Source organism: Dendrobium catenatum, unplaced genomic scaffold (assembly GCF_001605985.2).
Source record: "Dendrobium catenatum unplaced genomic scaffold, ASM160598v2 fragScaff_scaffold_1342, whole genome shotgun sequence".
NCBI lineage: Eukaryota > Viridiplantae > Streptophyta > Magnoliopsida > Asparagales > Orchidaceae > Dendrobium > Dendrobium catenatum.
In genome coordinates, this window is record NW_021319804.1 from 96803 (window position 1) to 113015 (window position 16213).

Below are 16213 nucleotides of genomic sequence, written 5' to 3' on the forward strand. Positions count from 1 at the left end.
GAATTATTATTTTTTTAATCAATTATAATTAACTAAAATTATTAATTATAATAATAATTAGAAAATATAATTAATTATAATTAATTTTTGATTAATCATAAATTAAATTTAATTAAGTTATGATTAATTTTAAATTAATTATAATTAATTATGGATTAAATATAATTAATTTTTATTATTTTTAAATTAATTGTAAAATAAATCTAATGAATTTATAATTAATTTTGAAATTAAATATGTATTAATTATAATTATTTTATAATTAATTATAAATCATATATATTTAATTTATAGTTAATTATAAATTGTATATAGTTAATTATATGTCAAATATAATTAATTATATATAATTGGTAATTAGTTATAAATTAAATGATGTCTTTCTCTCTCGATCCTCGGGCCGACATCGCCAACCCTACGAAGGTACGAAATCTCCTAAACTCAGATCCTCGCTTCCGTTGTGTGCGGCGGACCGGAAAACCGCCTATACACGCCTTTATTGCGCGTGGTGGGATGGGACCCCGGTCCGACGCCTACGACGAGGCGGGAATCACCTAAACTCTACTTCGGCGTTCGTGGCGCACCGGAAAATCGCCTATACACGCCTTTATTGCGCGTGGTGGGAAGGGACCCCGGTGTGACATCTACGGCGAGGTGGGGTCACTCATAAGTACCCCTGAGCGGGGGGAAAGCAAATTGTGTCATTTAAACAGGTACCGTCAAAGACCCCATACACGCCTTTATTGCGCATGGTGGGAAGAAAAATCACGGCCGCGTTGTCCTCGTCAGAGGACACCTACCATACACGCCTTTATTGCGCGTGGTGGGAAAGGCCTAGTTTTCTCGTAGTTTTCCCCTAAACGGGGGAGACGCCGGGAGGCTGCTGAAATTTGGATCGAAGATCCAAGGACTTGGAACTATGCTCAGAACTCAAATCAAATGACTAAAAAGGGGCTTGAATTTAAATAAGTTATAAAGAAACTACACTTGAGTTTAAACTCAAGTTGGACTTGAATTTGCAACTTAAACCATAACTTGAATAAAGAGGAAGGATATGAACTTGAAAGACAATGAAGCTTGAACTGAACTTGATTGATCTCACTTTGAACTTGAACCTGGACTCTACAAGATCACAGGGGACCTTGATTTGAACATGAGCTTGGACAATAGAACAAATGACTATACTTGGGCTTGGACTCAAGCCAGAACTTGATGTTGAACTTAAAGGAAATATGAATAAAATCAAATCCTATGACATGATGTGATGTTCTTAAAAGATAACATAGCTTATTTGCAAAAATGAATCGATTAGAGCTCTACCCACACACTATGGTCTCTTTTAGTGACAACAAAAGACCTACTATACATACAACAATTCATTTACAAGAAGCTATAGGAATCTTATGAATATTTGTGGATGATCGTGGAAGACAATGAACTTACAACATTCGAACTATTGCAAGCAAACACACCAAGCTATAGAGGAGCTTTATTGCATATAAAGAGTTACCCACGGATGATAGTAGAAGTGCGTGGTAATATACTCATGACTGAAGTATTGAAGGGCACACAAACAGATGTGGCATACCACCTTCAAGCAGAACACAACACATCAATGAAATAAATAAGTCTATAAGGTTCATCATGGGAATCTTCCATAAATGCAATATCCAAACTACAAGTGGAAGGGATGACTCATGATGGTTATTAGGAATATGCCACGAATACATTGAAGTCTCTCAAACTCGCCCACAATCAGTCATGCAAGCAAATACAGTTCTCTCCCCACAAGTAGAAGGCTTCAATAATGCTGTCAAAGACCTATATATCATCTACACTAAATGCTACATACAAAAAAAAATGTAGAGGAACAGTAGCAAATGCAAAAGCCTACGATCGGTTCTAAAAGACTTATATGTAAAGAGAGCTGACCACGAATAAAGGGACCATGTCTATAACAAATGCAACTCTCCGTACAAACAGAAACAGGAGATTAGTTAGTGCATTACGATCCACCTACAGAAAGCAACGAGTAGTGCACGACAGTCTACCTGTACAAAGCAGCAAACAACTGATCCAGAAGCTGCTACTCCACGCCACCGGATCTGCAACACTCATACGAGCAGATAGAAGGCGACCACAACTACAACACCACGCCACCGGATCTGCAACCTCCATACAAGCAGACAGAAGACGTCTACAAATACTTTCAAAATACCACCGCACGTGCACTATAGTTTGTATACATATAGGTACACGAAAAGGGGTAAAAGAAATTAGGAAACCCGCATGGGCCCCGGCGAGCATGTTATTGGTACACACGTGACGTCTAGGGATGCTACGCGGGTTATCAAATTTTAAACCCGATCCTCCTTAGCAGACAAAAGGAGTGTACATGGTTCAATTATAAAATGTCCTCAAACACCCGCATGGGCCCCGACGAGCATGTTATTGGTACACACGTGACGTCTAGGGATGCTGCGCGGGTTGATAAGTGAATTCTAGTTCGAACCCGATCCTCCTATACGGATCAATAGGAGTTGACAAGGTTCGAACTCTCAAACAACTATACAGTTGTGGCGACCGTTATATTTGTCTTAATACATTCATATTATGCCTTCAAGGCCTATAACAATGAGAATTCACTATTAAGGGCATAAAGCCTACGAAACCCGATCCTCTATGGATAGCCCGACAGAGTTGACAATGTTCAATCCATAAAGAGAAATGACCCCGAACACCCCGATGATGGCCGTGTTGAATGTAAATCTCAACCGGAGGGGTTAATTTTGGGCATTTTTTTTAAATGTCTCCCAAAAGCCCATAAAAAATCCAAAACTCTACAAAATAAAAAAATCCACAAATTCCAAAATCCCAAATATTTAAAATTTAAAATCTAACCATTAAACATTTAAAGCAAAATCCATCCACCCTCCGCAACAGTTTACTGGGGTGGACAAATTAAAATTTACTTCAGCTCACAAAATTTGGAGAGGGGAGGAAGATGACCGGTTAGGCTTAGGAGGGGGATGGGAAATTTCGGTGGGGAAGAAGAGAGGGTTGTGGGAAGAAGCCGGCGAGTTTGGGTGGAGGGGATGAAGTCGGCGGGATTGGAGAGAGGATGGAGATGACGATTAGAAAAAAAAAGAATAAATAAAGACAAAAAAAACCGCGAGTCTCATACTTTTCCAAAGATTGACGGGTATTGCGTTACCCTTCACTAAGGGACTTCATCCACGAGCCCGGACACATCCTGTGGCTGGTGGGTATTTCATTACCCTCACATAGGGACTTTCACTATCCTAAGAACTCCCATCGCTCTCAAGAACAAAGTGTAGGAACAATTTTTTTATTAATCTATCATTGTCTAATACAAGAGCAAGGACCTCTATATATAGGCTTTATAAAAAAAATAAAAGACAACTTTGCCCCTTGGGCTTACATAGGAGAAGACCCTTAAGTAAGGTAAAAATGGAAAGTGCATAATTTAAATAAAAATTACAACTAATAAACTAAGATAAAATGGAGTGATCTCGGCCGTCGATCTTCGTCTCTTCCTTTGATTAACGTCCACCGTCGGATGTCCGCATCATTCTCCCAGGGTGGAAAAGAGCTCGACTTCGTCGAGTCTGCACCCGGGTAACCATGCTCTGATACCAAACTGATGTAGAACAGATATGGGGGGAGGGGGTCATTTGAAATTTGAATTTTAAACTAAATGGAAAAGGGAGGGAAGAGGTACTTAATTAATTCCTTAAATAGAGTTCCATTTTCTTGGGAAGGAATTAATCTAAATATGAGAGAAATTGGGGGCCTTAATGGAGAAGCATTAATCAAGTAGAGAGAGGATATAGGAGAGAGGGGGTGGCGGGTAGAGAGAGAAGAGAGTTTAGGGAAAGAGAATTAAAGTGAGCCTTGATTGGAAATCGAAATTGAGGAAGATTAATTGAAATCAAATCCAATCAAAAATTTAATTGGACCTAATTTAAACAACTTTCCTAATTTAATTAATTTAAATCAAATCCAAATTTAGGAAACAAATTCAAATTCAAATTAATTTGAATTTTGAATTCAAATTTGTTACCAAATTAAGATGTATAAAATAGGAAGGCTTTGAATACAAGATGAAATTATGGGAGGATTCCTAATTAAGGATTATCAAAGAGGAAAGTATTTGAAATTCAAAAGGAGAATTGATTTCAAATAAAGACACTTTCCAAATTGATATGAGCTATTTTAGGAAGGTAATTTAGGGAGGTTTGAATTTTAAAATTCAAAATTCATGGAGGGAATTTGGAGAGGGGAGGAAGATGACCGGTTAGGCTTAGGATGGGGATGGGAAATTTCGTTGGGGAAGAAGAGAGGGTTGTGGGAAGAAGCCGGCGAGTTTGGGTGGAGGGGATGAAGCCGGCGGGATTGGAGAGAGGATGGAGATGACAATTAGAAAAAAAAAGAATAAATAAAGACAAAAAAAACCGCGAGTCTCATACTTTTCCAAAGACTAACGGGTATTGCGTTACCCTTCACCAAGGGACTTCATCCACGAGCCCGGACACATCTTGCGGCTGGTGGGTATTTCATTACCCTCACATAGGGACTTTCACTCTCCTAAGAACTCCCATCGCTCTGAAGAACAAAGTGTAGGAATAATTTTTTTATTAATCTATCATTGTCTAATATAAGAGCAAGGGCCTCTATATATAGGCTTTATAAAAAAATAAAAGACAACTTTGCCCCTTGGACTTACATAGGAGAAAACGGAAAGTGCATAATTTAAATAAAAATTACAACTAATAAACTAAGATAAATGGAGTGATCTCGGCCGTCGATCTTCGTCTCTTCCTTTGATTAACGTCCACCGTCGGATGTCCGCATCAAAATGTCTCAGAATAACTACTTATAACATCTCGTCTCCTAGGCTAATATATGTGTTTGATACAAGATCGAGCTTATTCCTTGTTTAAATTAAAATCCCACAAGATAAGAACAAGTTTTGCTTGCTTTTAATTTCGAATCCAAACTCGTCCCATTAGCCACATACCAAATGCAAATCCCAATAGCCTAGTTGAAGGTAATAAAAGATGGAGAAAACACATGCCTTGTAATAGAGTCCACTCTCTGAACGAGAAACCACAAAAATTGTACACGAGGACTAATCTTGGGATTGGGGGGAATTGGTATAACATAGTGTTGTTAAACTTTAAAAGCCACAACGCTTAAATACAAACAATACCATCCTTCACAACCAATGTAGGCCACAAGGATACAACCAAACAACATTGCCCAAGTCCAAAAGAATAAAATATTAACCACAAACCACAGTCAATTACATTTCTTGTGTCCATAACTCCATATTTCTTTTATGCAGGATGACATTTATTGCCTAGTGATGAAATTGGACTTTAACATTGAATTGCTAAATACTTAATTGTTTGTTTTGCTTGCATTTTTTTCTTTCTTACCTGCAAACATCTCATGCAAATGCTCAGGAAAAAATTCCAATTTGAAGAACATTTGAGGCTTATGAGGGTATAGGTGAAAATAAAACTTGTTGATTATATGTCATTTGTGTGTTCTTAAATGCAGCGCATGTGAAGGGTTTATAAAACAATAGCTCATTTTCTTGGGCGGGGGATGCATAAGAAGCTTGGGCTTGTGACAATCAAGCAATATAAATTGTATTGTATTCACCAGGCATAAATGATTAGTGCATTTAAGAGCATCATTTAGTTTAGAATAAATAGACACACTAGTTATTATGAAAAAAAGAAAGTAATAATCAAATAACAAAGGTAATGGAAATCAAGTTTGGACATAATTTATTGGCATTGACAATCGCAAAATGAGGGCGAAATCTCTGGGTAGTGTCTTATCTACAAACCCATCTATCTTCCAAAATTTATCTCGGAACTTATCAGTTAAAACTCCCTCGCCGAATTAAAAGAAAAGCGGGCGGAGGCCGGGGCCGAATTTTCGGAGCCCACAGATGCAAACTTAGTACAAGTTGAACACTCTCGTAACATCATCTATCTTGGTGGATTAAGACTAATCTACAATACTTGGCTGTTTCATAGTTCCCTAATTATTCAGACTGCAATCAATACCAGAAACAAGTTTGAAAGAAATATCCTTTAAAATATGCATGCATTCATTATCTCCATAATTCTTTTTTTTCCTCAGAACAACTCATTTATTGTGGAAACAATTTAGGTAAATTCTTGAATCGAACAGAAAGTCAAAACAGCTTTTCACTAACATATAATGAATAATATGTAGAAATGGAATGGACAAGCCCATTAAAGAATCACTTATTTTAGATGAGATGGATATCGTGACTTCTGGAGTGTTTATATACAACATTGTCTTTTTTGTCTTCCAATTAGAATTATAGGACTTTATGGAAATTCAGATAGTTGTTCTCTGACATTTTTATTTTGTAAGGCACTGCTCACCTTAAAGACACGTACTGACTGTTATATTAATAATATCTGAATTGTGGCAGATCTAATTATTTTTAATCGCTTGCTTAATATCTATAAATGTCTTATCTTTCACCTTGAATTTTTCTGGACTTCAATTATAAAAAAACTTTATTATTTTTCCTAGAAAGATCTTTATCATTTTCTGAGGACTATATCACATTTCTTGCTCATGTTGCTATTATGTATTTAATAAGGCATAAAATGTATTGATTTTTTCCATTATTTAGCAAAAAATTCGGGAATTACCACCTATTCATTGCAGGGGATATTTGGAATGATATAAATGTCATGGATGAAGTGCTTCCGGAAGCCGCTCTTCCAGTTCATTGTCTTGAGGTTTGTCTTCATTTCTATTATTGAAAACTGGTTGCTATCTACTATGCACTATTCTGCAGGTGTATTAGGTTCACTTAAATAATCGTAATTAGCCCTTTACATTTTTCTTCTTTTTGCAAACATTCCCAGTGCATTAACTCCGCTTTTGAAACATCCACCCGCTTAGTTCTTTCATTTTGTGTGAGCTGAATATGATGCCACTATTTTTCAATACGATGCTTTAAAGGCTTCATTCCCAATGGTTATATAGTTGGTCAACATGTTTTGCACGTTCACTTTGGACAGTGATTCTATGACTGGTTTCCTTTTATCTCAGGCAGCTAGCGGTATATGCAGACAATATATTTCGACACTTTTCTCTCATCTTCTAAAAGAAATCTCAGGTGATTCTCCCATCTATTTAAACTAAAGTTATAATGATAGATCTTCTATTCATAGTAGATTAAAGCATTTCTCTGGAATTTTTACTTATATCCTTCTTTTGTGTTTTATTTATAATGTAACTTTTTTTTTGTGGACTAGGAGGCCAATTTTTTAGGCTTTGCTGTCAATTCTCTGCTTTTTCTTTCCTTTATTTAGTTTAATGTTGGCCGTATGCTTCCTAGTTATTGATTTGTTGTTGTATCAGTAGCTCTTTAAAGCTTGTGGGTTCTCTTTTTTTTTTAAGAACAATTATAACCCAATAATGAAATATGTAAATAAGCATCAATTAGAGTGATATGATATTTTACAATATAAATGCAAAAAGAAAAGTAAGGATAACAATATGACATAGAAAATATCCATATGATAGGTGGAGAGATCCACGATAAACTCTCATTTGTGGCTCCTCACTTGAAGCCTAATGAATATTGGAGAGTTTTAGTAATTCTTTTTCTTATTTTTGCCCCACCTGGAAAATAAGATTTGAAACCTTCTATGGGCTTCAATACTCAATACTCAAAAGATATTGTTTGAATTAGAAAGTTACACAGACTTAATGGCTTGAACATCCTTTACGGTAGTAATGGGATTAGGGGCTAACTCTTATGGACGATCTATAACAATATTTTTGGATGCATAAGAGATTAGATTATTTTTCATAAGACTTCTTTTAGTGAGGCTAGATTTTGAAGGCTCTAATTCCACAATATCATCTAGAGTTTGTTCCATATTTTGTCTACGTCCCGAGCTGAAGAAGATGGTATTGTTCTCGCCAAGGTGAAGTGAGATTTTGATCATTTGCATGCTTCTGATGTTCCTAACAACAATGATCGATAGCAAATGGTTTGCTTTATTTTGGATGAGCTTTGAAGTGATCAAAATAGTCATGTCCTAAATTTTTACTAGTGGTACCATACGAAGGAACAATTCCATACATCCTTAAACCAATAATCATAAGATAATGAGCCAATCTAAATCTCACTATCCAAAGGTCTAGCAACATCCAATGCAATTAGAACCCTAGCCATAGATAGCCTAGGGAGGCAAGCTGTAACAACATGTATTTGGAAGAATTTTCAAAAGAATGAAAGATAAAGTCCAAAGTCGATTAAAAAAAAATCTATATTGGTGTGATTTGATGTTCTATGGATGAGTCAAAATGAGGAAGAGCACCTTAACATTCCCATTTGAAACGACTCATAATATGATCACCATGAAAACAATCTAGAGTAATTTGCTTCAACAGATAGTTTGATAATATTAAAGCGAGATCAAGGAGCATAAATACTTTCTAGCCAAAGTTTGGCATGAATAAGTGGTGGGGGCAAGAAATATAGGGAGCCTATACCCCTCGCCCACACAAAAGAGAATACCGAACGACGACCCACTAAATCACGAAATGACGAAAAAGAAGAGGAAGAACAAACTCTTTCAATAAAACTAAAAAGAAGAAATTACAAAACACACAAAATTACGACGACTTACAATTGACCCGAAATTAAAGGACACCCTAAAGTTGCATCACTTTTGGAAGAGGGATACAGGTGGAGTGGCACTTGCGGAGAGACGAAAGAGGTTAGAAGCCAAGACGAAAGGTTGGAAAGAGCTCGCAAGATTTCCGGAGGGGATGAGAAAGAAGACGGACAAAGCTCTCAAGCTTATCCAAGCAAACCCGCAGGTTATAGCTTTTTCAAAAATAACATTTCATTCAACTATTTTAAACAATACATAACCCCTCATATTTATAGGTATGAAAGGGGAATACCAAAGGACACAAACAATGAATTCACATAGGAATTCCAAACATTAAAAACCTAATTGCTTTTCACAGAAAAACAGCCCAAGCCAAGGAATCGAAAGGGCAATTGCGGGAGCTAAGGAGGCCGCACGGAGCCAAGGCGCCACAGCCACGGGAAACCACCCAGGCTCGGAAAACCAGCAGCCGGCCGGAAATCCAAGGGGCAAAAGCACAAAAAAAATTACCCCATGGTGGAAGCCAAGGAGCCACACATGGGAAAAGCAAATCTCGGAATTCCAAAAGCAGGAATTCCGAATTTCAAAAGCCGGTTTGGAATTCCAAGAGACAACTATAATGAAAAACATAAAGAGCATAAAAAGTACATTTAATAAAAGATAAATATGAATTAAAACTTAGTTAATAATGAGCTAACCCTTAGTTCAATAAATGAACTAAAGACCAGCTCATAAATGAGCTAAAATTTCAACTCAAATAGATTGAGCTTGTAAACTCGAGGGAGGCCAAAATTGATTTATTTTGGACATGGGTTCACCCCCCCCCCTTTGTCTACATCGGATTCTCCCCTTCTTGAAGAACTCATCTCCCGATGAGTTAGCTTTGGGTTCTCTTGAGGAGGTGCATACTGATCATCCAGCTCTTTGATTTTCTCACCAAATTTCTTCAAAATTTCTTCCTGTTCCTTCTCGAATTGTTGTTGTAGGTACCTTTTCCACTTCTCAAATTTTTGATCACATAGGAACATGTGATACTGAAGCTTGTATAAACGGTCTTGAAGCGGATCTGTTGAATCGCCTTCGGTAGGAATCCATTTGTCCAACAAGAGTGGGACATCAGGATTATTTTGATCGCTTTCTTCCATGAATGAAGCCATATTTTTGATATTTTTCATTTTTTGACTGACTCACAAAAAGAATAAAAAAAAACTCTAGACTCACAATTCTTTTAGAGACTCAACAAGACTCATAACAAAATGACTTGACTTGACTACAACTTGACAAACACACAAACCTAGGACTTCCTAACTTGCTCTGATACCAAATTGGTTGGGACAAGAAATATAGGGAGCCTATACCCCTCGCCCGCACGAATGAGAATACCGATACGACCCACTAAATCACGAAATGACGAAGAAGAAGAGAAAGAACAAAAGAAAGAACAAACTCTTACAATTAAACTAAAAAGAAGAAATTACAAAACACACAAAATTACAACGACTTACAAACTTTGACTCATAAACCAAAGACACCCTAAAGTTGCTGCACTTGGAAGAAAGATACAGGTGGAGTGGCACTTGCGGAGAGACGAAGAGATTAGAAGCCAAGATGAAAGGTTGGAAAGAGCTTGCAAGATTTCCAGAGGGGATGAGAAAGAAGACGGACAAAGCTCGCAAGCTTTTCCATGAAACCCGTAGGTTTACATTTCCAAAAATCACATATCATTCAACTATTTTAAACAATACATAACCCCTTATATTTATAGGTATGAAAGGGGAATACCAAAGGACACAAACAATGAATTCACATAGGAATTCCAAACATCACAAACATTAAAAACCTAATTGCTTTTCACGAAAAAACAGCCCAAGCCAAGGAACCGAAGGGGCAATCGCGGTAGCCAAGGAGGCCGCACGGAACCAAGGTGCCACAGCCACGGGAAACCACCCAGGCTCGGAAAACCAGCAGCCAGCCGGAAATCCAAGGGGCAAAAGCACAAAAAAACATTACCCCATGGTGGAAGCCAAGGGCCACACATGGGAAAAGCAAATCTTGGAATTCCAAAAGCCGGTTTGGAATTCCAAGAGACAACTATAATGAAAAACATAAAAAGCATAAAAAGTACATTTAATAAAAGATAAATATGAACTAAAACTTAGCTAATAATGAGCTAACCCTTAGTTCAATAAATGAACTAAAGACCAGCTCATAAATGAGCTAAAATTTTAGCTCAAATAGATTGAGCTTGTAAACTCGAGGGAGGCCAAAATTGATTTATTTTGGACATGGGTTGACCCCCCCCCCCACCCCCCTTTGTCTACATCAATAAGCATATAATATCAAGTTTGGGACATCCCATCAAGAACTTGCTCAGCATAATTTGGATATCTCTGAATAAATGAAAATAAGAGCTGATATCATGAAATATGCAAGGTTTTTTATGATGAGGATTTGAACATTGATGAAAAAATAATGGAAACTAGGTACTCAAAATCCGATGAGATCCTGAAGCTTTTAATACCCCAACAACTTCTGCAAAGGATGGAGGAACGCTTGTAACAAAAGAAGCAACATATGAAGGCACTTGGACCGCAAGAGGAGTTGCAGGGGATAGGGCAGCCAGTTGAGCCAACGTTGGTGAAGGAATAGCCATGAAAGGAGAAATAGCCTGAGAGGTAGGTGGTGGAGATGATGATAAGGAACCCAATGCATGCCCTCGAGTTAGGGGTAGTGAGGAAGCATAATGTCAGATAGATTTTAATGAGAAAAAGCTTATAAGCAACAAATCAGATGGAAATAGCAAGGATTTCATATAGGGCATCAAGCATGAAGTCAACATATGATCGCAAGGAGTTTGCAGCCCATAGAGAAATGGAGAAACTATAGGGTGATTAATGTGATGACAAGAAGTATGGAGTGCATCAAGTGTGAGGCCATATGAATATCACAGTTGGTGAGGAGGAAGGCTCGCAAGTGTGGCCGAGTGCAGCGAGTATAGAGCATGATTGAGTGTAGTGGCGCAGGCTTGATGGTTGAGCATACGAGTACATCCAACAGAGGCTAGACGATGGGGGTGGGGTTTGGGTGAGCGTGAAGTTTGTGGATACTCTTGTTTATGTGGTACAATTTATTGAGGCTTTTAATAACTATCTATCAATAAAAAATTGGCATTTGGATTGTACTTATATTATACTTCGTTCGGTTTTCTGCCAAAAAAAAAAAGAAAGAAAATTAAATCATCCAAGGGAAGTCAAATTTCATACTTCCATTTTTAAATTTTCTCATAAACATGAAGTGGTTTTTTTTACTACTAAATCTGAAAATTCCTATCCAAGGATTCTAATCAATCCAAAAATTGCTAAAACAAAGTCTAATGATTCATGTTTCGCTCCAACTAACCGACATTCAAACGTCTAGAATTCTGTGGTCCTATGATTCAAATCCATCTCAATAAAAATATCTCACTTGATCTGTAAAACGTTAAAGAACTTACAAGCTAGGCAATGTTTAAATTAAATCATCGATTTCTAGCAAAAGTTAGGGATGGCTCATTAAAATGGCAATAATCTTAAAGAAAGGGCAAACATATGCTATGTAACTTAAATAAAAGTCATAACTGATAATTACTGAATTATTCATTCGTAACTGTAAGGTAGATTGGTATATTTAATATAAAAGGAATATAGAAAATGGTTGAACCAAATTTAATATGGTTAGAAGTAGTAAAATCGGTTTTCTTAAGTAATTTTAACACCTCATGAAGTTGGGTTATACTAGGTTTGATACAGGCACTTTGTTGAGAGGAAAGAAAAGGGGACTTCATACTTGTCATGGTAGAGCGATTCCAGTCAAATAATCCCTGAACTCCTCATCTTGTTTTTAGTGGTTGGTTTGGCTTTGCATCTGATTTCAACCACAAGCCCCTACCAAATCAAAAGATCTATCCAACAACTAAAATATCTTTTGCTAAATCGAGGTAATTATGAGTAAGTTGGTTCAGTTACATGGTTGAGGTGGTTAGAGGTTCAAAACATACTAAATATGTATTGTATATTCCTTTAAACAGTCTAGTTCGGTCTGCTAGGCATAAAATATAGTTGGTTGGGTGCAGGTGGAGGCTTGCACGACCTGTTGGGTTAGTAACCAAATGGAGACTTTTCTCTTTGATGTTGAGCTTTTATATTCCTTTTTTGAGCTTCCTGAGGCGTATTCTTCTCGTTTTGAAGAATGAACTAAGTGTCAGATATATGCTCTACTAAAAAGGGGGGAAAATCCAAAAATGGGGACAAATGGTGCAATTGGGGTGACAGGATGTATTTAGATGAAATGTATTTGATTTGGCTGAGGATTCCACCATGGTCTAAAAAATGTCGCTTTCTATTGGTTCCAATTCATGAAACTTGAGTTGAATAAGAAAAAATCTTTTTTGAGAATTTATTGGCAATGTGACTGAAATATGTTACATTAGCATAAATCCACAATTGACTAAAACCTGGAAGAATGGCCGCTTTGTTTGTGGGGTCAATCCAAAACAGTTGAAATAAATATTTTGATGGATTTAAATACTATCTTTCTACATGGTGCAATTTTGCAAAAATATTTTTGTAATTTTCATTTATAAATTGAAATTATGTTTGATTTCTTTTTGAGTTTAACTGAATTGTGAACCCCTTTAACCTATTTGCTTTTCTTTGAATCTACATGACCAAAAAGCAATATGCACATACTTCACGTATGACTCTGAATCTCATGTGAATCTTGGTTTTACTCAGTTGAATCCATTTTTAAATCTTCCATGCTTTGATTAATTGAAATTTTTGTAGTAAAATAATTCATGTTTTTCTGTTATTTTGGTAGAACTCATCAGAATTCAGCCTAGGATAAATGGATCCGAAGAATCTCCATTGCAGATTGTATTAGAAGGCAGCAAGAAGGCAATTTTTCAGGGTAGCATGGACCTCCTAGTGGTAAGAACCTAATCTACTTCAGGTTGGCTTCCATCTTTACAAGAGTCGGTCATTATCATCAATCAACGTACATTTTTTTCTTAAATTTAACCCTGGTAAAATGTTATCTGTAATTGATAGAAGCCAATGCTTGGTTAAGATAAATATGTTTAAATGTTTAATTTACTTTGCATCCACCACTTCGAGTAAAAATGTAATGCTAATTTAAAAAAAATAAAAAAGAAACTCACTATCCTCTAAATCAAATGATTGGAAATTTGCATGTCTACATGACATATTACCCATAAAAAGGTGCACCCACTACATGAAACCCAGCACCTGCCAATACTTTCTATAGCCATATATGATTTTTGAATATTCTGCATCACCCAGTTTCCTGTAGAAGTTTATCTTCTTGAAGTTCTAATTGATGTTTTCAGGACGAAAGTTTATCTTCTTGAAGTTCTAATTGATGTTTTCAGGAATTTCGCCAACTTCTTGATGATAATTTGGAGCTCTTGGTAAAGCTGAGGGACTTGCTTAGAGATTGGGTTCAAGAAGGCTTCCAGGACTTCTATCAGAAACTTCACCAACTTTTTCTATTGCTTTGTGGGAGTGGTAATTTGTCCACTAAGGACTCGAGCAATGATTCAGTACATACAGAGAGAGTGCAAACTGGTCTTGTTCTGGTGCTTGCCCAGGTTTCAGTTTATATAGAACACGCTGCCATTCCTAGAGTAACAGAGGTAGGAAACTCGTTGCCTTTCCAAGTCATTTCTTTTTTCAAACATTTTAATGAAAGCCCAACTTCATATTTGTATTGATGCTTATTTTAGTTGACTCATTATTTGACAATTTGTCTGATGTTTGTTAGGAAATAGCTGCTTATTTCTCTGGAGGTGGCATGCGGGCTTATGAACGTGGACCTGCATTTGTGCCAGGGGAGATTTGTCGATTATTTCGTTCAGCTGGTGAAAAGTTCTTGCATCGTGTATGTACTCATCTCTTTCATATTGATTGTTTATGAAGTTCTTGCTAATATTTTTTAATCAAACTTGTTAGAAGGGACAGAACCGGGAAGGTCTAATTATTTACTGAAATGCTATTCTACATATATGGGTAAAAGGTGACCATAATCAAGAGAAAATGCATTAAAGGATACAAACCTTAATAATGAGGAAATTTAATAATAAGAATAGAAATAAATTATTAGCACATGTGATAATTTAGATATGATAACACTCCTTCAGACTTAAGGAAGCATAGAAGATGTTAATTTCAGTTTAGAAATAGTAGTGACCAGAGATGAAGTAGTTGAATGTTTTGTTGCGTAGAGATTGTAATTGTTGTTAAAGGAGTGTGATTGATGCATGAAAGAAAGAGGTGCGAATTAGACATACAAATAGTTGACAATGAGGTCCATATTAAAGAATGCTGGAATAAAATCCTTAAAAAGTGTTATCATAGTAAATTAGAAATATCTTCGATGAAGAAAATTGATAGAGAGCTTTGATGAAGAGAATGATGTTGTTGGCACAAAGGTTATTAACGCAGTTGTTGTTAGAGAACAAATGGGATCATAGAGGTGTATAGGTCTTTGAGAAATAGAGGATTGTTAATTGCCTTAGTGGTTGATGATGATGTGTGTAAGTTGACCATCTATGAAGATGTTAGTAAGGTGGCTAGAGGCATAGTCATGTCCAGAGGCCTTGTGAAAAGAGAAAAAATGTGGAGATTGGAGAGGCTCAGGGGTTTGAAGGCTGAAAATGAGGATTTGAAGTCAACATATGTTTTGCAGATAGATGTGGGGATTGTAGCATCGAGCATAAGCGATTAACCGAGCTTATTGGTGTGGGAGGCTGATTGGAACTTCTTGCCAGTAGTCTAGGGGTTAGCTTTACATTGACGAGCATTCCTCTGACATTATGACATGCATTACAAAGGAAAGAAATGGAGTTGAGGGCTACATGCTCGATGAACTAGAGGATGGAGATTTGTAAGTGTCCTATGGTTTGTGGGAGAAGAGTAAAGAGTAGGGTGAAAACGAGCAGTGCTTGAGCATTCTCAACGATTAATTGACTCATCTTGTCATATAAATAAGTCAAAATTTTCTCTTGTTGGCTCATATACTTACGAAAAAAAAAAAAAAACTTCATGAACATTAATCAAATTAAAAAATCTTATCTAAATTATAGAAGCACATACAACATATATGTACATAGCATATTACTATATTATACATAAACATGGATATATTATAACATATCTTATAACAAACATAAAAACATACAAAAATACATAAACTCATAGCTATATTATATCTATGTTTACATCATGTAACTCTTTGAGTTCGACCTCCTCATATTTTCTATTGTGAACTTAACTTCTATTTGAATTATCCTTAGTTTATATTTTAGTTTTTGTGCCTGGACTAATGGCTGAGCATTCATTCTTTATGGCATTTCTTCAGACATATTTGTAAATTCATAAATCTACTTATTTAATGCAATTTATTGTATGATGATCTTGTTATGCATATGTAACTTCTAAACT

The 16213-nt window shown here is 36.3% G+C and overlaps 1 protein-coding gene across 1 annotated transcript in view; it reads left to right on the top strand.

Moving 5' to 3' along the window:
- Nucleotides 1-16213, top strand: part of LOC110105764 (vacuolar protein sorting-associated protein 51 homolog) — an 82502-nt gene that overhangs the window by 34772 nt on the left and 31517 nt on the right. Inside the window, exons 11-15 of the mRNA XM_020835390.2 lie at nucleotides 6745-6818; nucleotides 7135-7201; nucleotides 13572-13681; nucleotides 14143-14406; nucleotides 14535-14651. Coding sequence (XP_020691049.1) covers nucleotides 6745-6818; nucleotides 7135-7201; nucleotides 13572-13681; nucleotides 14143-14406; nucleotides 14535-14651 — 632 coding nt within the window. The remainder of the gene's footprint in view (nucleotides 1-6744; nucleotides 6819-7134; nucleotides 7202-13571; nucleotides 13682-14142; nucleotides 14407-14534; nucleotides 14652-16213) is intronic.